Source organism: Aristolochia californica, unplaced genomic scaffold, assembly GCF_029961685.1.
Source record: "Aristolochia californica isolate CCGP_79_NKW_82.1479 unplaced genomic scaffold, dmAriCali1.0.hap1 SCAF_1, whole genome shotgun sequence".
NCBI lineage: Eukaryota > Viridiplantae > Streptophyta > Magnoliopsida > Piperales > Aristolochiaceae > Aristolochia > Aristolochia californica.
In genome coordinates, this window is record NW_027181770.1 from 3,716,135 (window position 1) to 3,741,680 (window position 25,546).

At 38.1% G+C, this 25,546-nt stretch overlaps 4 protein-coding genes across 4 annotated transcripts; 2 read left to right on the top strand and 2 right to left on the bottom strand.

Moving 5' to 3' along the window:
• Nucleotides 1-239: 239 nt before the first annotated feature.
• Nucleotides 240-3,487, bottom strand: LOC137942829 (V-type proton ATPase subunit E-like). The gene is made up of 6 exons (XM_068788564.1): nt 3,205-3,487; nt 2,545-2,645; nt 2,137-2,293; nt 1,707-1,900; nt 810-909; nt 240-455 (listed from the first exon to the last, which is right to left on the bottom strand). Exons 1-6 carry the CDS (start codon nt 3,304-3,306, stop codon nt 417-419), a joined length of 693 nt encoding a protein of 230 aa, XP_068644665.1. The 5' UTR covers nt 3,307-3,487; the 3' UTR covers nt 240-416.
• A 486-nt stretch (nt 3,488-3,973) lies between these two features.
• Nucleotides 3,974-10,729, top strand: LOC137956300 (hydroxyproline O-galactosyltransferase HPGT1-like). The gene is made up of 12 exons (XM_068803744.1): nt 3,974-4,405; nt 4,605-4,668; nt 4,765-4,814; nt 4,908-5,101; nt 6,420-6,483; nt 6,565-6,637; nt 7,176-7,299; nt 7,803-7,890; nt 7,986-8,036; nt 8,737-8,808; nt 8,979-9,094; nt 10,402-10,729. Exons 1-12 carry the CDS (start codon nt 4,293-4,295, stop codon nt 10,422-10,424), a joined length of 1,032 nt encoding a protein of 343 aa, XP_068659845.1. The 5' UTR covers nt 3,974-4,292; the 3' UTR covers nt 10,425-10,729.
• Nucleotides 10,730-11,247: 518 nt separating this feature from the next.
• On the bottom strand, nt 11,248-17,279 carry LOC137956308 (uncharacterized). The gene is made up of 6 exons (XM_068803757.1): nt 17,000-17,279; nt 16,250-16,598; nt 12,803-12,855; nt 12,472-12,633; nt 12,147-12,254; nt 11,248-11,568 (listed from the first exon to the last, which is right to left on the bottom strand). The coding sequence occupies exons 2-6, from the start codon at nt 16,419-16,421 to the stop codon at nt 11,434-11,436; spliced, it is 630 nt and encodes a 209-aa protein (XP_068659858.1). The 5' UTR covers nt 16,422-16,598; nt 17,000-17,279; the 3' UTR covers nt 11,248-11,433.
• Nucleotides 17,280-19,550: 2,271 nt separating this feature from the next.
• Nucleotides 19,551-25,319, top strand: LOC137956319 (G-box-binding factor 3-like). Its single transcript, XM_068803768.1, has 13 exons — nt 19,551-19,872; nt 21,031-21,194; nt 21,478-21,522; nt 22,185-22,280; nt 22,672-22,749; nt 22,886-22,939; nt 23,089-23,243; nt 23,356-23,404; nt 23,493-23,538; nt 23,894-24,057; nt 24,195-24,272; nt 24,375-24,500; nt 24,669-25,319. The coding sequence occupies exons 2-13, from the start codon at nt 21,135-21,137 to the stop codon at nt 24,891-24,893; spliced, it is 1,176 nt and encodes a 391-aa protein (XP_068659869.1). The 5' UTR covers nt 19,551-19,872; nt 21,031-21,134; the 3' UTR covers nt 24,894-25,319.
• The last annotated feature ends 227 nt before the right edge of the window (nt 25,320-25,546 follow it).

Consider the following 25,546-nt stretch of genomic DNA (forward strand, 5'->3'; position numbering starts at 1 on the left):
ACCCAATGAGTCTCAAATCAATTTTGCATGTCAGAAAACCACAATTTCATCCGTTAGTTTTATCATACACAAAGCATCAGCTGCTGTACAATTGCCGTTACCTATTTCTACAATCCCTTCTATCTAGCAACAATACAGGATACTTCAGACTGTTATCTACTACCTTTTACTCTTTTTCCAGAACCGCAGTTCTAACATTTAAGGCTTACTCGTTAATCTTTTCAAAGGAAAACACTAGCTGCAATAAATTGGCATTTATTAATGGAACCTCCAGTTCTCTTTCTTCCTGATCCAATACAATCAAAGCACCATTTCTTGAATCAACAAAAACAAGCCACTCGATAAGAATTAACTGATTTATCAACCATTTGATGACCCTCTCAGATGGATGAGAAGCACAAATATAAGAAATGGATCTATGACACTGTAATCTGTCCAAAGAGAAGCTTTCGGATCTGCAATAAGCAATAGAGAATGCATTGTTAAAGACATAGGAACAGATGATAGAAGAAGTAAATAAACAATCAACTCAAGAAAAGAATAGGTGATCAAAGAAATAATAAACAATCAACTCAAGAAAGAAACATATGATAGAAGAAGTAATAAACAATCAACCTAAGAATTAGCGGGCATGTTTATCAATTGCTGTGAGCTCATTGCACAGAATATCATATTAAATGAACAAAGTCTTTTTAAGAAGTTTAACCCTACTTGCAAAATTGGGAAGTTTATTGACAATTTTCGCAATCTCAGTAAAATTTTTGAAAAAATGTCAGAATGAGGAGAGAAGACTTAGGTAGAATACATACCTCTGGCAGCTTCTTTCTAAATACAACATCCAACCTTGCATCAAGTGTGTTCTCACACACAATCTTGCCATCTTGAGAAGCCAACACAACTCCTCCTGAGCTGAATCACCACAACAAACACCATCACTGACAATCACTAACTCAATTTGAGTTACTGTAATTAATACGTAAAAACAGCATGTGATAATCAACCAACCCATGCTCTTGCATTAGATCACCATGATTTACTAACAAAGAGTCAAACCAAAATTTAATAGTGATTTTGGTAGGCTCTATTTGCAGAAGTATTGCTCATCATTTTTAAGCTCAAGGAAAGTAAATCATGCTTTCAGACCTCCCTCACTGGCATCACTTTTTGTCAAAAAATACATAAAAAGATTCACTTGTTAAGTCTCAAGATCGTGTACAAGACAATCACTGATGCCAGACCCGCATGAAGGGGAGTAGCCTCCTGGAATTGCTTGACTTGTTAAAACTGATCAGAACCCGACTCTGTCCCCAGGGGCCTTAACAATGTGATCTCTAGCACAGGTACTCGTGTAATTTTCGAAGAAGTGCACCTTGCTCTCTCTTGTTTGTGAGACTTGGGCATGACTAGAGAAAGGAATTGCAGGTTATAGCAACAAAAAAACTAAAAACCAGAGACAACAACAGGAAGAAAACATATATGACACATGGCGATTGACACGAGAAAATTAACAATTATTTTGGTATTTTGAAGTAACAATCCATTTCAATTTGATTACTTCAACTTGTTTTATATTTGAGCCAGACAATGTTTCCCTTGGGGCCGGCCAATGGCAGCAGAAAACAAAATTAGAATGATAACTGATTCCACCCTTTTTAGCAAGCAGAAATTTAAGTTGATGGGTTCATTAGAGAAAGACGAAGAGTTACCAGAAAGGTCCATGTGCATGATGATGACTGGGAGCAGGAGGTAGGTAAACATTGTCCACAAAAATCTCAGGAGGATGAACCTTTGCTTTCTCCGCATACTCATGCTTTGCAGAATGCAGAACAGAATCCATCAGATGAAGATCCTCTTTCCGACAGCGTAAAATTACAGATGGCTCCTTCAGTCGGAGCAAGCTCTACAAGAGAAGAGAGACATTATATAAAACCAAAATATTAGAAGCTAGCTTATTCAAAAGAAACTTGCATCTAGAAATTCATGGACAATAGCACCTTGAAGTATCATGGGCATTTTAACCTAGTGCAGAAAACTTTTTCAATTTCTTTATTCACAAAATTCTAAAGTATGAAATAAATCCAATAAAAAATAAACTTACAAACTATGAATTTAATTTTCTAATTGTTTTTCCTATACCTGCACAATCAATTCTTTAAGGAGTTTTATGTAAGCATGATGACCATGGTTGACATGCAGAAGCTCCTTCCCAGCTGCCTCCTTCATGGAGCTTACCAAATCATCTTGAGCTTGCAAAACTTTTATACGAGAAGCATTAAGCTGCATGGAATACTCTCTGAGAAGAAGAAAAGGAAGCATAAAGAAAATTCATGTAAATCCAAAGTCATTCTGAAGTAACAAGAAGATAAATAGAGTCTCCATTTCAACCATTAGGTCCTCATGCACTACTATGGTTGACAGGTTTGTTTCTTTTGAGGCTCCACGGACTCTAATAGACTCCACATCATCATGTTTTGAAATTTGAAGAAATTTTTTTCACCACAAAAAAGCATTAAAAAAGACACAAGGTAAGGTTTGATATTGTACATTTTCTTCCGAATTTCAACCTGCTTCTCCTTGCGTTCGTACTCTTGTCTGATCTTCTTCTTTTCAGCTTCAACCAGTTGAAGTTTCTCTATATTAAATTCCTAGAGGAGTGTTTAACCTCATTAATACATGCAGATAAAGGAACACAATAGGAACCAGAATCATATTAAGTAAAATATGCAGCCGAAGTACAGTAGAAAGATTCCTCATTTAAAGTAATATCCCTAATCAGCTATCAAAATTGAGCTGCAGGAGATTCAAAAGCTTCTCAACTATAAGCCAACCAATCTCTAACTCTTTTCCAACCAGAAAAGGATGCTAATAGCGTTTAGATTATCATATTCGCTTGCAGCGGAGGAAATTGCATAAGCTCGGAGATATGAGATCTTAACATGAGCTAACTGAATAGAGTAAGTTGCAGTAGATTATCTAAACCGATAGACAAGAAAATGCTAATTTAACGAGCATCAATGAAAGCAACTGGAAGATGCCGATTTGAAGATAGTCCTGCAGCTTTTCCGCCTAAAGTAAACGACAACTGAATTCGTAATATGGAATTCGAAGGGAGCATAATCATCGAATGCAACTATCCTGACATGAGAAGGAGAAATAAAAACAGGAATGAATTAAAAAGAATTCATAAAGCGGAAAGAAACGCACTTCTTCAGCGGAGACAGAGATCTCATTGGCCTTCTCCTCCGCCTCCTGGCGAATGAATCTGACCATCTGCTGGATCTGCTTGGAGACATCTGCGTCGTTCATTTTCGGATCGGTTGAAGACACCGATATGTCCTCGCCACGAACTTGGAGAGAGCGATTCCCACCCGGAGTAGATGAAGAACACAAAAGAACAACCTAAGGGAAGCTTCGCTCGAGGCTTCGTAGGGGTTTATATTTACGGCTGCAAAAGTGAAATTGCAAAGAGTACAGGAACAGGTTGTCCACGAGCGGGGGAGAAGGGTCTCGCCTGCCGAGATCCGCGGCTCGACTCATCTTTCGATCCCAGCCGAGAAGTTACAGTGGACAGTCGGCCGAGGTCATCAAGCTGACGTCGTGTGTCACGTGTGATTCTCTAGACGTGCTACAGCGGCGGATTTATCTACCGCAAGTGCCACCGGCTACGGTCTAAGGCCGACCAAAGAATTGTATTTCTTACTTGGAAAAACCTTTCCAATGTTTTCATACTAACATGCCTTAATTTAGGATTTATTCTATTTAAATCTATAATTAAAAAACTTAAAAGGTGCGTTACTGATATTTTGATTAATATAGGAATATTTTAAGAATAAGAACTTAAAAATGTATTAGAGATAATTATTCTTGTATAAAATAATAACAAATATTTCTTTCCTTGTTTTAAACCAAAAAAATTTCGTTATGATTTGCGAGCGTTTTGTTGTTTTCAGACCAGCGGAAAGCCCAATGGGTCACTGCCGGAAGGTGGGAGTGTGACATTGTCGCTCTGTCTGTTCTTGCACCCGCTCGCGGTTTATCCCTTTATGCAGAAGTTACTTCTCCCTGGTGCGTTGTAATTGCAGCTGAATATTTGTTAGGACGTCCGTGTTACGTTTCCTCCAGAAGCCGCTGTGCTCGTCTCTGTTCCTTCACCGTCATCGGAGATTTATTCCTGTTTGATTCAGCTCTGGTATCACTTCCATCTGGATCCGGAATCAAATATTTTTTCACCTGAGTTGTTCGAACTGCGACGACCTTAGCCGTGAAGATCCGTACCATATGTTACAGTAGAAATGCAGAGTCGGGGATCGAATGCCAGATTGTCTGGGATGGCTTTCCGGTCTCGAATTTCGACTCTAATGCTATCGATGCTTGCTACTTTTGCCTCGATTTATGTCGCTGGCAGGTTAGTGTTTTGGTCATTCCATTTTATCTTGTTCATTTCTTTGTAGTGTCTTATAGATCTGTTGAGAAGCATGCGCTTATGTGACCTATTTTATTTGATAGGCTGACTTCAACTGTTCATTGCAGTCTTAATTCGTAGATAAATAGAGGAATGTATTAATTTAGTGCATTTTCCTGTATTTTCCGTCTTATTGGTGCAGGCTCTGGCAGGATGCAGAGAACCGGGTTTCTCTTATTAAAGAACTCGATAGGAGAACGGGTCAGGTATTTTATTCACATTTCTGTTTTCGTTTCATTTAGTTTTTGCCAGCTGCACACAACAATTCGGATCCGGATTTATGAATAGTTTGCCATTTTCAGGGGCAGTCGACCATATCAGTTGATGATACATTAAAAGTTATAGCTTGCAAGTAAGTTCATTATGACGGATACTATACCACTTAATAAGTTGCAGTTTTTTCGTCTTTCCAAATTACTGGGGCTAAAATTTAATTGTTTGTTAGGGACCAGCAGAAGAGATTATCCGCTCTTGAGATGGAACTGGCAGCAGCTAGGCATGAAGGGTTTGTGTCAAAATATTTATCTGACAATAATGAGACCCGTTCTCGAAAAAAACTGTTGGCTGTGATTGGAATCATTACACAGTTTGGCCACAAGAATAATAGGGACGCAATCAGGAGATCATGGATGCCAACCGGTAGGATACCCTCTCCTTTGTGAGTTTCTTCCTTAGTTATCTGATTAATAAAAATATCATCTATGAGATGACATGCCTCATATTCTACAGATTGTTAAAATTTTCGGCAGTCTCAGCTAAGCTAAATCAGTCTGAATTAAATAAAATTTTGCATGTATTGTCTTTTAACATGAGAAGACATGTGCATGTGTACTGCTGATATTGGAGTAAAAGTCCTAGATAATACAGCAATCTTTTTTTCACTCATCAGCTAAACTGAGTTTTACGAGAAAGTAATGGGTGGAAGAGCTTTGATCCACAGATGTACCAAATTTTCATGCTGTGGAATATTTAGTATTAGGTTAACAAACTAACTCACTGCAGGAAATCAAAATGTAACATCTTCATGACAGAAATTTTGTACTTGGAGAGTAGTGCTGAAATCATGAAGAAGTATAAAGAACAATGATGCACCGAGCTTTACATAGCACAGGGTTGTAACTGGAAAAAGGGCCAACCTGAAGTATCTGTTTTTAAACAGAAGAAACATATTTGTCATTCATTACCTTAAGAAAACTACTTACTGTATTTATATATCAAATGTAAAATCTAATTATTTTTTACTATAATAGTGCACCTCCTCCCCAATCTTTATTTTTGTTGGTAGTTCCCAGGAGAGCTCTGGACCCCATGGGTCTTGGGTATGCATTTGAGTCCACCTGGGGTTCGTTGATACTTTGCCATTCTGTATATAGCTGATCTGATCTTTGATGCAGCTCCTCTGTTCTCAGGTGATGTGGTTATTGAGAGGGACTCTATGTAAGCAAATGGCATTGGAAATTGGATTGCATATTTTACTATATGACTGCACAAGGTCATGTAGTTATTGTGTTTGTCCATATTCTGAATGGTATCAACTCCATTTCAGACAAGCTTGAAACTGACAGCCCCAGGCTATCTGTGTCTACCCTCTCCCTATTCGTGATATAAAGTACATAGTTTTATTCTTTGTGAGCTATTTCAGCTCCTTCAAATCTTTTGCATTTTAGTAGAAGCATCTGCACCACTTCCACATGCACAAAAGAAAAAAAAGCCATAAAATATCGATAAACTCCTTAAAGGACTCAGAATCTAATTTATTCTTCAGTTGTGTTTCATGGATTAGCAACTTATTTAATTTGTATCCTGTTCTGCTTGCATGAAATATTTCAAAGGACTCTAAGTTTTGGGTGGAGAGATATGATTCTTGCTCTGCATGCTTTCTTTTCTTTATTTTTTTAATGCTACTGTGTTGTTTCTTTATGGCATTACAAGCTCAAAAGCTAAGTTACTTCTGTAGGTGCTGCACGGAAAAAAATGGAGGAAGATAAAGGCATCATTCTTAGATTTGTCATAGGAAGAAGGTCTTTATTTTAGTCATATTACAAGTTTTAGTGTACATATTTGGAGTTAAAAGTTTACAGAGTGGCTCAAATGGGTTGCAGTGCGAACCGGGGGGACAATCTGGACAGAGCCATTGACAGCGAAAATAGGCAGACAAATGACTTCATCATTATTGTAGGTCCAGCTGTTGCTTTGTCAAATTTGGTTTTTCTTTTCATTAATAGGCATCTAATACTTACTTGTAGTTTCTGTTCTAAAGAATCAAGTCTTGGCCATCAACTCATAGGAGTGGCTGAGTCATGGTCAAACTGGTTCAAACAACTGCAAGAACTGGTTCCTTTTTTGTAATTTGAAGTTTTATAGTCCCCTTTATATTAATATTTTTAGCATTTAAGAGTTGGAAGCCAATTGATGGTGCTACTCACTGTTAACTGGTCAAATCAATCAGCCTCACTGGTTTTCTATGGTATCTAAGGATCCAATCTTCTGGTTATAAGACCCAGGCAGGTCCCAGAGGTCCAGTTTAACCTGGTTCATTGGGCAACAGTCTGGACCTTTTTTTTTTCCCCTGGAGATCTGCTACATGATCAACCAATCATATATGAGGCTTGAACTCAAGATCTTCAACAAAGAGACATCTGTCTGGTCTCCTAACTGGTTTTGTAGTTTGTGTTGTTCAATATCTTAATCACATCTTATTTGCTTTTGGTAGGACAATCACATTGAGGCTCTTGAAGAGCTTCCAAAAAAGACGAAGTCATATTTTGTTCATGCTGCTGATACCTGGGATGCTGAATTCTATGCCAAAGTGAATGATGATATTTATGTCAATATTGGTGAGACTGCACTTGTTCATTAGTTGAACTACTGGGCAATTTGACATGTTGGTCTTAGTAATAGTTGGAAAATATATGTGCACTGTGGATTTCTGAAGCAAAAATTTTGATAAATGAAAATCTTGAGTATCCTTACTAAAATGGACGTGTCCAGCCAGAACTACTGCTTCTGCCCCGGTAAAAAAACTATAAGTGATGTTTTCCGGTATACTGCAATATGCTCAAGTTTATAACTCTAATCGGATCTTTATTTGTCTTTGTCTCGTTTTGTCTGCCATTTCCAAAAATGATGCGATTTTGTTATTAGAAAGTTAATGATTTGCTGTCATTTATCAGAAAAGTTGGGAAATTTAGGCCCTATAGGTACTGAGAGTCCTTTCTTCATATGAGAAGTTTGCTAAAATTATCTTTTTTTAACAGTTGGTTTACATAAAGTATAAATTTGTGTCAAGGAGGTATATCTAAAGAAAAATTCTCATGTATTGTTTCATGTTACCCTTCAGATGCCTTGGGAACCATGCTTGCAAATCATTGGGACAAGCCTCGGGTATATCTTGGGTGCATGAAATCAGGCGAAGTTTTCTCTGAGCCGTGAGTTTTCTCCAAATTTAATCATGCCATAAGTTTTCATTAAGCAAATTGGCTTTCTGCATATTGACTAACTTGGCATTGCTAGATTGTTCCAGGGGTCACAAATGGTATGAGCCAGACTGGTGGAAATTTGGGGATGGAAAATCGTGAGTTGTGCCACCCATGTTCCCCCCCTGCTTACTCTTAAGATGGTTTTCTTTTTCCATATGTTGTGTGATGCTGCAATGTTAAAATGAGTTAGAAAATTGCAAGAATAATCAAGCTCAAAGTTTGAATGTTAAATAAAATTATTTGTATCCCTGTTCAAGTCTCATCTGGGGTGTTCTGGTAAAAAAATATCGAGTCTTTTATCTTTTATCTTTTTTTTAACCCCTGGACTTGGTGATGTGAGTTTATTAAGAATAGTAAAAGAGTGATAAGAGGAGGTGGCAAAAAGCCTGAAGAGAAAAAGTGTGAGATGATTTAGTCCTCTGAAAGAAACTATGTAGGTCAATAAGTGTGCTGATGTTAAGTTGATTTATGAGGCTAAGATATCTCATGCTATATTGAGATATTGGACGAGCTGAAAGCCAATTTATAACAATTGTTATTTTCAGCATGAACAGTGTGTGCATGGTATTTAAATGATAAAATCAGCTAATAGTAATCTATCTTAAATATGTTATTTTCCCTGGAATGTTTTATGTGCGGCTGGTATAGTTTGCCAACAAGATGCAAAGTTTGATGCAGACATTTATATCTTAGCCCAAAATTCAATATTCTCCTCTAGTTATACATTCCTTCACCTGTGATAGTGGTTATATGTTTGGTTTCAGATTAAAAAAATTAACACCATGTTTTGCACAGATACCTCCGCCATGCATCTGGGGAAATGTTTGTTATATCCAGGGCTTTGGCACAATTCATCTCTATAAACAGGTGAATATTAAATATGCCTTTTGATTCCCTTCTAATATGTCCCTTTCCGTTTAGTAAGAGACGGTAGGGAAGCTTTATTCAAAGGGTGTCCAGATGGTTATTTTATCTGGCTCAGGGATTAGATTGAGTTTCCATACCTGATTCACTTTCGGTGTTCAATTTTAATCCAGAGAAATCCTTTGTACATATGCGCATGATGATGTCAGTGCTGGTTCATGGTTTATTGGCCTTGATGTCAAGTATGTCGATGAAGGGAAGCTCTGCTGCTCGTCATCTTGGACTTCTGGTGTGTATTTTAGCAAACCAAGTCTCAGCTAGTTGACCATATTTGCTAAAAATATATTTGCATCAAAGAATGAAATTTATTTTCTGCTTTCCACATTAATCATCTTTCCTGTGTTGGCACTCTCCTCAACAAGTTATGTACACTTCCCAACATATTACCACTCCTAGGTTCTGTTCCAAAATAAATGAGAGTAGCATTCAAAAAATAAATAAACATGAAAAACTTGAGCACAACATGATTATAACATGGCAATAATAGTTACCAACTTTGACAAACCACCTACGTAATAGTAATAGAAACCACGTTGCTGTCCCTTTATATCAATGTTAGCCTGCATATTGTCACCGTTGTTGCACATTGTCACCTGAAACATGTCAGTCATATATTTGTTTTCACCTTAGGAGTGGTTGACGGAAAAAGGACTGAGACAGTTTGAATTCCTTCCATTTTGTTGCTAGGGCTTTGCATGCTACCTCTTGCTAGCGTTAATTTCTAATTTAATTTTTTTTTTGAAATAAACTTATTTTTCTAAAATTTTGAACTTGCTAATGTAGACCTTGTTGCATATCATCTTATCTTTCATTAGGCTTCCAGTGACATCCGTATAGGCCTTGTTACTGTTGGCAGATAAAGTCACCCTCTCTCGAAAATATAAAAAAATTGACCAGATATGGGGAGAAATTTTCTGGAATAGGAATTTATACCATTGTGAACATTTCTTTGAAATTGTTTTGTATTTAATTACATTACCTGTAAAAAGACAATAACAATCTTGTTGATCCCAGATTATTTGTTGAAGAAAAGAGAAAGAGGGTAATGTTGGTTAACTTTTCTCTTCAAAGTCTTATAGCAAGTGGTAATACATGTACACATACGGTTTTTTTCTTTTCATATGCAAGAATGTTGTCTGTAATTGTTATAATACTCCTACATTGGTTTTTCTATATTTTCCAAGTACTTGGAGGTTTCTGTGAGTAGATTGACACATGGTCATGATTTGTATCACCTTTTCTCTGTGCTGTTGATATTTTTTGTTATTAAACTTGTATGCTGTTGGAATTTATTTTTTTCATGGTAATGCAATTAGAAGAAAATGGAATTTTCTGCCTTCTTATCCCCGTCCATTTCATGCATTTTGGAGACTTGTTTCCATTTTCTTTGAGATTGAAACAATGTTTTCACTGTACTACTCAACATGATGGCCGAAGATAGTTTTTTGTGCTACATATTTAAGGCAGACCATGTTTATAATATTTGATTGAGTTGGAAGAACTACCTCGTAAGTTATCTCGTTTCTTGAATTTCAGGTGCTATATGTGGTGCAGTTTGATTGCGTACAAGACTGTCGCAGTTTAGTTTCATTCGGGTTCTTTACAAGTCCTCCAGATTATTGATCTCTTCAAATGCATACTTCCAAATTCAGAGCTGATGTGAGCTCCCAGCAAGTCAGAGCTTCGATTACGCTGGAGAACAGTGGTGAGGTCTTGACCATACTGACTACCATTGAAATTCGTTGGAGGAATACGGGAGTAACTGGGTTTCTCCCCGAGGAAATGTTTCAAAATCAAACAGAGAGCCGAGATGCTTGTTCTTGTGACTCTGAATATAGTTTGATCGGGCAATGCTTCTTTTGTTTATTGTTTGTACTCCTACCCAAAGAGTGAAATTCTTCTTCCACTTAACGGGTGAAATTAAAAAAAAAAAAATAGAATATGAGATAAAAATTGAAACCAAATCAATTTTTCCTGGTTGCAGACACTATAAAGCTAGCCTGATGATTGCCATTTATTTGTAAAAAATGTCGTCATTAAATTGAATATTTACTGATTTATAAAAAACAAAAATATACCGATATTAATGTTAATTTCTATACCACAATTCTTGCCAAAATCCAGCGTCCGTGTCAATTTTCATTCCACAAACAAGCGCTAGACAGTTTGATTGGCTATGAAACATAATGATCCTCCATTCGAATTACCAAGCACTTACCAGTACCCCTACGCAAACATTTCAATAAAATCCTGGATGATGAGCAGCGGCCAAGAGATCATCTCTTAATTCAAACAGCTTCTAAAACTCTGCAAATTCGAGTACAGAACCTCTCCATAAAGGTCGATTTAGGGATCATATCTGATGTCACATATACAAAAGCCTCAAATATAAACGCAGCTGTTTCAAAGTTCATGTATCCAAGATATACATATATAAAACTGTTTTTGTCTAACAGTTACAACTAGGTTCAAAGTATCGTCAATGTTGGAACAATTTAATATCTATAAAACGAAAATAAAAAAAATAAAAATTCTAAGCTATACAATAAGACGTAAAAACTCATCTACTCATGAGGTGCTATTGAGGAAATGTGCCAATGCCTTGTCTGTATCATTATCATACATAGCCAAGACTTCCGCAACATTCTTTGAGGAGAATCCCATTTCTCGAAGAAGATTATAAGCATTTACAAACTCCCGAACCTGCATTATTGAAGCTTTATTAGCTCAATATACAAAGAAAGAAAGAGCTTAACAAAGGAGTTAAACAGTTAAATGAAGCAAAGACCAGATAATCATCATCCTTTGTGCTGCTTTTGCTATCAAAATATTTATGCTTCATCTAAAACAGGAATGTCAGGCCTGTACATGTTGCACACTTACAGGTAGTCTAAGACACTCGGTAAGGGTGTCACTACTCATAGACACCCCGTTCTGAACTTTGAATCAGATTGGATAACACTTTCCAACTCACCAAGACCAAATTCTTCATGTTTTCTCTTTTTTCTTTTTCAATGATGAGCAACTAAACTGAACCAGATTAAATCAACTATTGGGATAAATTTGTGACACTCCCATCCATGACAAAATTCACTGATATACTTCCTCGGGCTTTACCCGTCATGTTCCAAACCATCAATTTTCCCTAGGAATGAAACATATAACAAAGAGGTACAGTAAAACTATGAAAATTTGCCTTAGGTTTTGTAATAGTGAACCTTCCAATATTACCATATACCAATTTCAGAAGTAAAAGAGCTATGAAATACTAGGCGCATTACTTTAGCTGGATTATCCCCATAATTTGCCACTGCAAGTGATACAGCCTCACGGCCAAGTCCTGATGCAACATATTTGTTCACCACTGCATCCCCAGAGGTAAAAGATCCCTACAACAATCAAAAGGAAAGACATTTAAAGCTGATACATTTAATTCAAAAGGGTCCTTCACATTTATAAAAGGTTGTGAATAATACATGCAGATCAAGGAGATTGTCAACCACACAGCAGTTACTTTTTCTTTTCTTTTTTTTTCAAACCACATAGCTGATACTATTACATGCTCAGAAATATTTGAGAATAATTAAAGGATTAAGAGAATTATACCACAGAAGATTTGGACTCTGCAATCTTAGGTGCATGGGCCTCGGCAATTCGGTTCCAATTTTGGCTCTCCTTTTCTGCTTCAGCCAGAATCTTTCTTTCAAATTCAAAATCGAAATTGAAAGTACTCCATGGAATATCTGCCACTATCGGTGCCATTTGAGGCTACAAAGTCGGCATTGTTATTGAATGCAACTCGCACAAAGAAAGCAAAAAGAAAAAGAAGAAGAAGAAAAGAAACTCAATGAACAACTTCACTAAGAAAGTAAAAGGGGTTTCCCATTTTCATTGAAAGATTCAAAACTGCAAAAGTACATGGGGACAAAAACCTCACCGGTGGGGTAATACGATATTCTGGTTTTATTGCAACTCTGATGCCTAATCCTGCTGCAGGAGAAAGCATGGATTCTTTCAATAAAGACACCAACAAGGAGGGTAAATTTATTATCAGAAGGAAGATAGAAGTATAAATTCAAAACATTCATGCATCTGCAGCATATCTACATTCTTTTTTATTTTGAGTCTAAAGTTTACTTAGACCATATTTTGTCATACGAACATGTAAAATCTCTGGCTTACTCCTCCAAAGATCTTTACTAATAGAATCAATATCAGGAAATTCTTTTGAATATTCAACCGGATAGCTCTCTACACTTTTGAAGAAGTATAGAATATCGAGAATTATTAACTTTTCTGATTCATTATAATGTAAGGCTAGAATATAATAATGAAATACTCTTTGGTGGCCTCTCTTTAATTTATTTCTTTACTCAAATTCCAGCTAGTGTTGGAAATAAAATAGAGGCAATCATTCGGAGGTTTCTTTGGAGAGGATCGTCGGATACTTCAAGAATTATAGTAACATGGGAGGATGTTTGCATTCAGAAGAGTACAGGAGGTTTGAGGAAAAGAAATATAAGGAGTATGAGTGCTGCCTCAAGAGAAGATAGTTTTTGGATCTTTGTGTTAGAGTGGGGTGACCTGTCAGTTTTTGGACTGGGGAACAACCTACTGCATTGTGCTAGCCTACTCTCTCCTTGCTTGCTCGAAAACAACATATGCTGGCTTTTGAAACCAGACCTGATGAGGGCTGGAACCTTCACTTAAAGCACTACCTTCAGGATAATATAGCTCTTGAAGCTGCCAGACTCATGGCCATTCATGAGGGGCAACATCTCATATAACAGGGACAAGACCTTATTTCTTTGGAAATGGAAGCTGAATGACATCTTTTTATTTTTATTTTTTTGAAACGGCTGAATGACATCTTCACTGCTCCTTCTCTCTACAAACAGGTTTTCTCATCAACCCTTTCCCCCAATTAAGCTGTTGCTTCCATTTGGAAGCTTCTTGGACTGCATAAAACTGTTTTAAGCAAGGTTATGGAAAATATTATACATCTCACTCTATCTTGGCTTCACACTCACAGAAAATTTTCTCAATTGACCTCCTCCTATGTCAGAGAAAACTAGCATGACGTTGCTTCTCTCCACCTGGCTCGTGGGAAAGTGATCACTGCTTGGATTGTTCTACCACCAGGCTCCCTGAAACTTAATTTCCAAGGAAGTGCCTTCAGCAACTATGGATTGGCTGAATTTGGGGGAACTTCTCATAAACACTAGGGCATTCAGGTTCTCTTCTATTCAGGCCCCGTAGGGCAAGGTGATTCTTTATTGGCTGAATCTGAGAAACTCCTTCAAAGTTTCAAATTGCTACTAAAAGATCATTCTCTCTGCTCACTATTTGAGAGACATTCACTCAGTGTTATCAACTGGTTTAAGAATAACACTAATTCTTCTTGGTGTCTACTTCATCTAGTGACGGCTATCAGTAATATTGTTCAGCACATGGACATTACTTGGACTCGCACTCCTAGATTTGCCAGTGCCATTGCAGATAGCATCGCCAAGGAAGGAGTCTTCCATGCTGATAGTCATTCATTAGGCCTTGTTGTTTCATTTTTTTTCTTTTTCTTTTGTTGCTTCTTCCTTTTTTTGATTGTTCCTCCTCCTTTTGGGGTTTGGCAGGGTGATTCTCTCTTGGCTTTATAAAATGTTACTTCACCATTCAAAAAAAAAAAAAACTACAATAGTGAATTGATAAATGTTTAGCAAAGACAAGTTTTTTCAGGCAACCAATTCAACACATGCACAAACAAAAGCCGCTCGAACCAGCTGTGAAGACCACAGCCCAGAATTACCATCAAATGGACACTGTTCAAACTCCTTGGTTGGGTCTCATAGACAGTCTAACCGGTCATTCATATATTAAAATGTTTCTATTCAAGTCAATCATTTTTTCGACACCATGTCTATCTGTTTGTTCACAAAACAACCAATCAAAGATATTTATGAAATGTATACTTCTATTAGTGTGGATTAGGAATCTCGGATCATGGACCACTCTTAATGTTTCCTAGTATTTGGCTAAATGAGACTCAGATGTGTCAAGGTAAACAAACTATGTTATGAAGTTCAGAAGACAGAGTATCATGAGATTAAAACACAGCACAAAGAGACCACTCAAAATCTCAAATCTGGCTGTCCACCTATGTTAATGGACTAAAGAATCTGATTACAAAGACTGCTCTGACTGATCTAAAGATTCAAAAGATAACATAGGGAAGACAAAAGAGAGAGGGAGAGGGAGAGAGAGAAAGTATAAGAACGTGATTCTTCTCCTCTAAATCTGCTTGTCTCGATAGTCTCTAGCTCTTCTTTTTTCTCTTGATTCTCTCTCAACCCCTCTAGCTACTCTATCTGCCTCTCTTCTCCTCTTAGTCGTCTATCTCTTTTCTTTTTTCTCTCACCCTCAACATATTTTTGTCCCTTCTTCTTGTATTGCACTCGCAATAGAATCCTTTCACCTTGTTCCATACTTCTATGATTAAGAAATTGACGTCTCTACTTCTCAATAATTATGTTTCTAAGGTTCTTTCCTTTTTATTCTATTTTAGTCATTTTTATTAAATGATTTCGGATCCGGATATTATCTGAATTTGAAAATTATCCGACAGAACTGAATTCAGAATTAAAATTCGGATAACTTTTAAGATATCCGGATTTCTGCGAACGAATTGGATTCAGAATTTCAACATCCAGACTGAATCCAATCCATTTACAGCCCTAGAGCTCTTCTGTCATTCAAAAGAATCTGAGTGAGCTAGATGAACATCGGTAGTTGCTGCATGCTCTCCACTTAATTCTGTTATAACTGTGATTCTGGGAAACATGGTTTGCCAACCATAATGAACTGCTTCTCAGACGTGAGAATCTGATTCTGAGGTTTTTACTGAGATAACCGGCAGGCTGGGGTGATGGTTGATTTTCTGTATCCTACTATCAAATTACCTAAAGAACTAATTAGCATTTCTTCATCTAACATTCTTAAACGATTACTGCCTCTTCAATGCAGGACATTTTTCTCTGGTGAATCAACCCAAAGCCAGACCCTTTTAGTCAAACACCCCATACAACCCAAATCACTTTTATACTGGACAGCTTTTCATTCCCCAATCCACCAAAGTTTAAAAGGCAAAACCTTCTTAGGGGATTGCACATGTTCAGATAATATATTCAACATCAATAACCCATAAAATTCCATCCTCAGTTGCCAAACCAAGGTAATCAGATAACCCTTTAAAGACCCTAAGTAAAAGGGGAAGACTACATACAATTAATTTGACATTGTATTTTCCTCTAGCCACGGAAAGAAGTCAATTAAATTAGAATTACAAGAAATTTGAACAAACAAGAACAGAAGCCGAGATAGAAGAGCTTACGAGATGATGAAGAAGGGGATTGGTGAATAGAAGAAGCGCGGCCAAAAGGCGCACCCACGGGCTGTCCAATTTTCGGATAGAAGGGTGAGGCATGTGGAGTTGATGATCGCCCATAAACAGGCGCGCGGGCATCGTATGCCGGAGCCGCCCGGTTGCGGAAATCGTAATCCATCCTGAGAAGAAGAAAACTGGCAGGACGATCGCCGATGGTCTGTCTAGAATCTCTGAGACGACGACGACTCTGGCCCTTGGTAGTCAAGTGCCACGTCAAGAAACGTAAATGGAAGGCAATTTGAGGCCCGAATCAACAGGATAGTAAGCCATTTTATGATCAATCTCCAAGACAAATCTGGAAACACAAGTTTCAACAAAAAAATAATTAATATATTAAAATAAAATAAAATTATAATTTAAATAAATAAATAAATATATATATATATATATATATATAGAAATAAAACGTACAAGCAATGTCAAATAAAATCTTTAGCTCAAATAAAAAAAACTAGGAATACAAGTTTTTTGTAAAAATTAATAAATTAATATTTTAATTAAATAAATAACTATAAATAAAAATATAGATACAAATTAAACTTATGCTCATTGGTCGGTCATAGCTCCTTTTGCTTTGTATTCGGTGATCGACCAAGTTTTATGCTCTGCCAAATAGGTTCATTGGACTGAGCTATGACCCAACCAATGAGAATGTGGTGCCATTTGCCATGAGAGCTCATTAGTGGAACTTGTCACCTTCTCAAGCATGCTTATGGGGAATAATTGTCTTCTTCTTCTCTGCAACTTTTGCTCATCTTCTTCCCTTCTAGGTTACTTCGGCCAATAAAAGTTTTCAGCATCTGATGATCTCTGACAAACACATGGGCATTACTGTATATCCTTGCTTCTGTTATATCTGTATACTATTGCATAATAAATTTCTCCTCACTGCTAATGTTCAAAACTTCAATCCATTTTCAGGACAGTAAGCCATCTGTGGGAGCAGAAACTGGAAGAAGTACATTCCATCATAAGCAATTTAAGGAAGCAGAACAAGGTATTAGATCTATCGGTGACAAAACCTTTCAAGTCTGGAGACGAGATCAAATCTGAGGCATATAATTGCAGTTCTTTCTGTGCTGACGCAATTCCGGACAGGAAAGATTATGCTGATGGAACCAGCTTCAGCATCGTTTTGAAGAACTTCTAGCTTTTAATCGAGTTTCCTTATGTACTGCGATCATTACAACTAGGACATTTTAAAATACATTTATCAGATTAGAGCACCATCGACTCACTGCATCCACTCTTCTGCCTCACTTGACCGTAGAACTGACAACAAGGACGAGAACTGCATCGTCTCCAGAGGTTCTAGCGGCTTCCAAGATTAGGGTTTTTTCCTCGATTTTGAGACGACTCAGATCCATAAAAATCTGAGTTGGAGTTGGATAAATGGAATCGATTAGAACTGAACTGTCTGAATTAGGAGCGAGTAAAAACACAGACTCAATTAGGACAGAAGGGTCGAATCTCATCCCCTTCAACTCCGGTGCCTCGGAGGCGGGAACCCGGAAGCAAAGCCGTTTCTGAGGGCTGGGAGGGCTTTCTAGTCAACCTCTGTCAGCTTTAGATGCTCCTAATGTGAACACGTTTGTGGATCCGTGCCGCAATTGCAAGATTCGGAAGATCACAAGCTGACTTCTAATTATGAGCGCATGGTCTCGGTAACCCCGATACTCGGTAATTCATGTACCGGCTCCGAGACGACGTTTAAGGGCAATATAGTCATCCACAAAAAAAGCTGCTGCAAGCCTACAACCACCCTAGACGCTGAGCTTTTGACCATGAGTGGCCGGATAAATTTAAATTTTAAAATTTAAAATACTCTTTTTTTTCTTTACGCCATTGGCTTTTAAAAAAAAAAAACCAGATCCGACGGCAAGATTAGCGTTGCGTCCACGTCACCGGGCCCGCTCTTTTCTGGAACCGACTCTGCACATCAGCTCACCAGTCACCATGTTGGACTGGAATCCCACGTCAGATCTGCGCACACTTGTCCCCCTTTCTCGCCACCCGAAGCCGCCGGCCTCGTCGGTCAAGCCCACCCTCAACGGTTACGATTCACCCATGACGTGGACAGATCACAGCTGACGTCAACGCGCACAAGCCTCGAGTCACATGTATCGTTTAAATGTACTGCCGCTGCGCCTGGAAGAGTCTTGACCAATAAAAAATCGACGCGTTTGGTGAGTCACGTGGAGGGTTTTCTCCACGTCAGGCCATTATCGTCGGCTCATTTTTTGGCCCTTTCGCTCAAGCCTCAAGGGGCCCGCGTGGGAGCTGGCAAAAGCGACCCTGAGGGAACCCACGTGGCTGGTCCACCAATCCGATTTCTAATCCCTTGACGTGGATGTGGGGACCACGCTTACCGAACCTTGCGGGGGAAGTGCACAACAAACGTGTGGAGAACGGTTCGCGTGGTACCTTTTGCTTTTTTTCTCAGTAAAAACACTACACAAGCAAAACAAAAGATAGATGACCGGGGTCACACGAAAAGGACGCCCACGCAGAATGCTAAAAAAACATATTTATTATTTAATTTTATCAGTTAATATAAAAATATTTAAATCTATTGTTTATTCGACAAAGAGACACGTAAATAGTGCAGGATTAACTTAATCGACAAAGATTAACTTCAACGAGGTCGGTAGGTGTTTGGATGATTTTATGATGACATGAAAAACGAGATAATTAGGATTTGTTTTACTCAGGGGTATACATGTAATAAAGCCACTTTAAAAATGTCAACTTTTCAAGGGCATTTACGGAAGAAAAGTTGCTTAGCGGAGCTGCTGGCTGTTTTCTAATTCTATAATGAATTAAGCCAGCTCGAGCCACTCAGGTCTCAAAGTGTCCAATCCAACTCAGACAGATATTCAGATCTGGCGCGTCGCGCCTGCTGGACGCGAGGGCCTCATTGAATTTGATTCATAACTCTGTGAAGCTACCACGTCAGCCACATGACGGGGAGAGATAGCTGGCGTTAGAGTCGTTGGACGCGTAGACACCTCTCGATATCGACACCTGTTCCACTCTCATTAACTCAAATAAATTAATGGCAGACTTTCGAATCTCGTTGTCCAGCTCCATCTCCACCGTAGATTGGTAGCATACATGCTGTATACCGAGTCAGATGCACAAACACGTGTCTGATGACGTGGTCGCCAACTGGACCCACCGCCTCCCTTTCCTCCCGTCCTTACTTCTCCCCCTCCCCCCTCCCCCCCACCCTGCCTCTGCAAGCGTATATTTTCTTTGTCATTCTTTTTCATAAAATAGCGGGAGCGAAAAGCAAAAGCTGGAGGAGCTTAGTTTTGGTCGCTCCATTCCCTGTCCCGAGTTGAGGATACGTGGTTTTGGATATCTCCCGAGTATTACTTGGTTTTTTGTCTTCGTTTGAGGTAGTTTTTTGGGTTGTCCAGGACGGATAATTGTGACGATTCTGAGGTTTCCTGAACGTTTTGGACATTCGACGGCAGAGGTGAGGTAGTTTTTTGGTGGGGGGTCAAGGACGGATAATTGAGGCGATTCTGAGGTTTCCTGAACTTTTTGGACATTCGACAGCAAAGGTATGTGATATACTTTGACTTGCTGTTTTTTTTTTGTAGAATATGGAAAATTGTTTAGTTTTTTTTTCTTTTGTAATCAACGATTGGTTAAAAATTTATGATGTTGTGGACATTTTTATTAGGCGGAAACCTTTTTTTTTATAAATATTTCTTTGAGATGTGTGGGGATGATGTTCATTTCCCCCTGCATTCATCATGTTTTTCTTTTTCGCCGTGGTGTTGGAAGCAGGACGTTCTGTTTGGGTTATATTTGTCATGGTATCATTCTATGTATATGTTATCTTTGTTCATGAGAAGAAATAAATACGAGTAGTCTTGGAAGGAGGGAAAGCAGAACAAGTTCTGAGAGTGCAGGATTCCTCTCTGGAAACATGGAGTTGGAGTAAACAGAAAAAAAAATTAAAAAGAAAAAAAAAAAGATAAGAAAGGAAGTCTGGAGAAATAAAAGAAAAAAGTAGACTGGAAGATCACTGGAAAATACTGGACAATTGAGTATATATGTGTTCTGTGCACATTCGTATTCAGCTGAATCTTTGAATTTGTATTCGCTTGCACGACGAGAGCGGAGTGCGGAGAAATCCACTTCGTGAGACCTCCGTTTAACGACGGCTACGGGCGATGCTCGTAGTAATATGTCACAGAAAAGGGGGTATCTTCGTCTTTTCACGCTCTTTGTCTAGAGCGATCTGATTTCTAGGTTGTTATTTATTCGATACGTGCTTCCTGATTGATGTTATTAGGTATTATAAAGACATATTTGCCCCTTCCATCCCTTAGAAATAATTTTCGCCTTCACAGAACTGTCTGCTGGGGCCCGTATTTCAGGAAAGGCAATAGTATTATTGGGTCTGCTTTTTAATTACATCTCAACTCTGTTAGGCCCAAACAAGTAATTCTGCAGTCATTGTTTACATTTCAATAAATTAAAAAATAGATATTATGGTACCTTTTCTGTCTTTTGTTGGTGCAATAGTGATTGTTTTGATTTTTTATTCCTTGGCTGTTGGGAGAATTGCAAAAAAGTTACTTGGAATGAAGTTTCTTTTTGTGGATCATAGAGAAGAATGACATTCCAAGTTAGCAGGCAGCATTATAAATCTGATATATGCGATTAGATGCTTTATTTATCTATTGTATCTTGTGGATGCTTAAACGCAGTTGATCTAAACTTGGTCTTGGATCCAAAAATATCCTTTGCTGAGGTGCAACGTTCGCCATAAGCAACAACAATTTTAGTACTCTCTGAAATTAGGTAGGCACCCATGGGAAATGGTGAGGCAGGGACCCCTTCTAAAACGGAGAAAGCGCCTTCCCCTGTGCAGGTGAACTGGTTTCTTTCTTAAAGAAATTACCTCCATATGCATTTGGCATGTTTTGAATTATTAAGCATGTAGAAGCTTTGAAATGCATGTGCTGTTCTTTAATAGTTTTCAGTTTTCTTAGTGACCTGTCATCCCTGTTTTTTAAGTGAATCACTAGTTCCTGGTGATAAAGGATGCATTGTTTCTTTTATTTTCCTGAAAATGATCTACTGCTACTTATTCTCTCTGTTTGTTTAAGTTACCTTCAGTGCTTACTTGTGACAATATATTGTTGCAATGGCAGGAACAAGCTAACTTTCATGGGTATCCAGACTGGGCAACAATTCAGGTTATTTTCTTAACATCCGACTTCCTGCCCTTGTGGCGATATATATGAGTTGGATCCACGCCTCTGAAAGAATACTGTCCTGAAATAACAAGGCTTATCTAATGGATCTGGATCTGATGGTTCAGACCGATCCTCGTCAGGTCTTTGTCTATTTGTTCAGGTTACAAAATTGGCACTGTTCTTTTGCAAAATGTTATTGGAATTAAAAATTGTATGTCAGAGAAACTAGCACCATATGTTGATCAAAATAATGGTTTTGAGTGTTCTGGGAAAAAGGGACTTTCATTTGAGATTTTTCTTTGCCAGTTGATTTGGATGGCCTTAAAAAAATTACCCTGAATTTCATCACCGAAAAGAAACCATCTTTTCAAATCTATATCAGTGGTCTCCATTTGAAAATTTCTATTTAACGTGATGTTTAAGATGGAGATCTTTATTGAGCAGTATTATATATCAAATTAAGAACATGATAGGTCTATCTAATGATCTACTCTAAGGAATGGTCCGAATATGGGTTTGAGTTGATGTGAGCTTTGTTATATGATACCAGTTCGTCCTGGCAATCATCTTATTGGACCCTTTTTACACCACTAATCGGTTGTTCAAAATTTAGCTCCTGGTTCTTAGAATAATACAACTTGCTGATGAATTGACTATTTCAGGCATATTATGGGCCAGGTCTCAGTTTGCCACCTCCATATTTTGGTTCACCTATGGCACCGGGTCATCCTCCTCACCCATGTTTGTGGGGTCCACAGGTATTTAATTTTCAGTCTTCTGTTACCGAAATGCTTAAATTTTCTTATTTGTAATTTTGACTCGATGGCCATTTTTTTTGGAAGATTTTATTGACAATCATCCACATTCTATACATACCTGAGAAAAAAAATTTAAATAAAAATAGTGAGAATGTTGACCATGTTTTGGCAAATCTTAATATTTTGTCAAAGTACCTTAATGGATACATTTAAAATGGTCTTACTGCTTTCTATCAAGGGTTGTCTGGTTCCATTCAGAATAACCTGCATGTTTTGCCTCTCTGGTTTTACTTTCTTCAGATCTTATTTATGAATCATTGGTACAAGCTGAGTAAGAAGTGTCTGATTAAAATTCCTACTATTGATTATCGTCTTTACTTGGGATTTCCAGCATATTATGCCACCTTATGGGTCACCATATGCTGCTGTTTACCCACATGGAGTCTATGCTTACCCATCTATGCCAGTAGTAAGTTCATATGGGTAGTTCAATATTCAGTGGCTTTAAACATTGCTAATGAAATGACTTCTGTCTCCTGTTGAGAGTTGTAACTGTTGAGGACTACATCACCCTGGTATCCTTACCAAATTTCTTTGACATGCAGGGACCACATCCACATGCCCCTGGCATAACTTCACCTGCTGCAACAACCGAACATGTACTAAAAATATCTTTGGATCAGTGTTTGTGTTCCTAAAAGTGAATTGGATAGCTCAGAAATAAATTTCTTCATTGTTCACTTCTTTCTGATATTATTCATTATTTAAACCGATTATTGATTACATATTGCTGCTGTGAGCTGTTCAGATGGCATCTCCGTTAAGCATAGAGAAACCTGCAAAATCAGGGACTAAAGATAGAGGTCTGATGAAGAAATTGAAAGGTTTTGATGGAATTGCTGTCTCATTGAGCACTGGAAATGCTGAAAATGTTTCTGGAGGTGCAACATGTGGGTCTCCAAGGTTGTTCATTTGAAATTGTGTTTGTATTTCTCTTTAATAGTTGTTTTAGTTAAATGTTTATGTTTCTTTCTTTTGATCGGCTGATATCACCTTTATGACCATGGCTCTACAGCGAGGAAAGTGAACAGGAAGGTTCAAGTGATAGAAGAAGCAGCCAAGAGGTTATAATCTTTTACTGGTACTCAATTTCTGAATCCTCCATTTAACATAATGAACTCTAATTCTGAATTTTATTTTGAATCTTTTTAGGGGAGTGACTCGAAGAGTAAAAGTTCTGAAGGCATGCCACTGAAAGGTAATTTTAACATGTTCTTATCTGTTACAAAGTTTGGGTTACAAAATGGGCGTTGGAGATGCCATTAAACGTGTCCAAAAAGGTTTTAAGGAAGTGGGGTTATTACATTTGTGGCCTACTTCTGTAGTCATTGTGTGCTGCATGTAGTTTCTGTCACTTTTCGTTTGGTTTAGGGAAAACATGTTGACGATATTTCTTTTGACTAGATATGTAGAAGGGTGTTCAATGTTATGGATACCACTGTTTTTTCTTTTCCACCTAGAAACTTTCACCATTCACTCAATAATAATACTAGGCAAGGCTTCAGAAAATGTTGAAAACAATCTGACACAAACCAACACATACCATGCTGCAGAAAAAAAAAAGTCATCTACCAGGCAGTTAGCAAGTGTACCTTCATCTGCAGTGCCAGGACTGGAATTCAGGAGTTCCAGTAATGATAAAACAAGAGCAGCCAATGTTCCTCTGAGGGCTGTCATTCCTACTTGCGATGGTTTACCATCTGAATGCTGGGGAAAGGTATGGGTGGCAATTCTTTGCTCTCTTGTAATTGCTTGTTTTGATTTCCTGTACTATCCACTGATCCTGCTAGATTGGATGTGAGATGAAGCCCTCTTCCGTAATTTTCAACGGAGATGTTTTCTTTCATTTTGTAGGATGAGCGGGAGTTGAAACGAGAGAAGCGAAAACAGTCGAACAGAGAATCTGCTAGAAGGTCAAGGTTGAGAAAACAGGTAGAGGAAATGTATGGGAATACTGTCATTCTTCTGTATGTTGTATTTGTCTTGTTTGTGGCTCTGAAATTGTGTTTTCTTCCAATACTTTGTTTGCCCCAGGCTGAGGCTGAGCAGCTAGCTATGAAAGTTGACATGCTGAATGCTGAGAACATGACTGTTAGATCTGAGATAAATCGCTTAACTGAGAATGCACAGAAATTAAGACAAGAACATTCCCAACTACTGGTATTGAGTACTTAAAATTGTCCATGTTTCTAATATTCTAGTCTGCTGGCTTTTACTTCCAAACTTTTAGCAGCATCTTAGTTGGTGATAGACTTGAATCATAAAAGATGAAATGATCTCAAAAACTTGTGGGCATGTTTTGAGACTCATTCACATTTACTTTTGCAGGAGAAACTTAAAAATGCTCAACAAGGAGAGGGAGAAACTGATACTGAAAGGATAGAAAAACAAGAGACTCCGCCTGTCAATATTGAAAATCTCCTGACCAGAGTGAACAACACCAGCTTGTTGAGCAGAAGCAGTCAACGTGATGGTGAGACTCATGAGAACTCCGGGAAGCTCCATCAGCTTTTGGAGCCTAATCCAAGGGCTGATGCTGTGGCGGCTGGCTAATCAAGGAAATGGAGATTTCTACAAGTTATGAGCATTTCTAGGCTCATATCTAACACTAACAATTAGCTGGTTAATTACGCCGGCATTTGTAGAAAGCCAAAAGATTCGAACAAGACATCTACCCAGTGTGTAGTCTTCTTCCAATGCCGACTCCCGCAGGTGAAATTCCGCCCTACTCAACATGTGAAGAGGCGAAATGTTAAAGCAGACTAACCCCTTGTCAATCCTCCCATGCACTTGGAGGTAACTTGCATTAGAGTGGTATAAACTCTAGACACCAGTAATATGTAATCAAGCTGATCGATTTTGAATGACAATTAGCTAAAGAATCGTCAGTGGCCTGTATCTCTAGTTCCTTTCTTGTTGATCGCGTGTTTTGTATAGATAATGGCACTTGATTTAGCTTTGTTAATAATCCAATGTTTATATATGAAGTTATACTGCAGCGTTGCATCTGTGCCAGAGCTATCTCTTCATGTCTCCCTCCCACTTCGACGTGATTCCATCCTCTGCTACTGAGAGCTCCTTCATTTTCCTTTCTGATTCTCTCTGGAGCTTATCTCCGATTCCGGAGGGCGTTCATGGTGAGAGAATGGTTTAACTTGAGAGGCATCCGTTTAAAATCAGGTTTAATTCCTTGGAGTCACTTGCGA

Excerpts from the sequence above, each read along its gene's own strand:
- LOC137942829 (XM_068788564.1), bottom strand. The coding sequence starts at position 3,306 with ATGAACGACGCAGATGTCTCCAAGCAGATCCAGCAGATGGTCAGATTC. Across the intron at positions 2,646-3,204 it reads TCTCTGTCTCCGCTGAAGAA|GAATTTAATATAGAGAAACT; the intron begins GTGCGTTTCTTT and ends ACACTCCTCTAG. Across the intron at positions 456-809 it reads TTAGAAAGAAGCTGCCAGAG|ATCCGAAAGCTTCTCTTTGG; the intron begins GTATGTATTCTA and ends TGCTTATTGCAG.
- LOC137956300 (XM_068803744.1), top strand. The coding sequence starts at position 4,293 with ATGCAGAGTCGGGGATCGAATGCCAGATTGTCTGGGATGGCTTTCCGG. Across the intron at positions 8,037-8,736 it reads AAATTTGGGGATGGAAAATC|ATACCTCCGCCATGCATCTG; the intron begins GTGAGTTGTGCC and ends TGTTTTGCACAG. Across the intron at positions 9,095-10,401 it reads CTCGTCATCTTGGACTTCTG|GTGCTATATGTGGTGCAGTT; the intron begins GTGTGTATTTTA and ends CTTGAATTTCAG.
- LOC137956308 (XM_068803757.1), bottom strand. The coding sequence starts at position 16,421 with ATGGATTACGATTTCCGCAACCGGGCGGCTCCGGCATACGATGCCCGC. Across the intron at positions 12,634-12,802 it reads AATATCGTATTACCCCACCG|CCTCAAATGGCACCGATAGT; the intron begins GTGAGGTTTTTG and ends CCGACTTTGTAG. Across the intron at positions 11,569-12,146 it reads ATGGGGATAATCCAGCTAAA|GTTCGGGAGTTTGTAAATGC; the intron begins GTAATGCGCCTA and ends TCAATAATGCAG.
- LOC137956319 (XM_068803768.1), top strand. The coding sequence starts at position 21,135 with ATGGGAAATGGTGAGGCAGGGACCCCTTCTAAAACGGAGAAAGCGCCT. Across the intron at positions 23,244-23,355 it reads GCAACATGTGGGTCTCCAAG|CGAGGAAAGTGAACAGGAAG; the intron begins GTTGTTCATTTG and ends ATGGCTCTACAG. Across the intron at positions 24,058-24,194 it reads CATCTGAATGCTGGGGAAAG|GATGAGCGGGAGTTGAAACG; the intron begins GTATGGGTGGCA and ends TTCATTTTGTAG.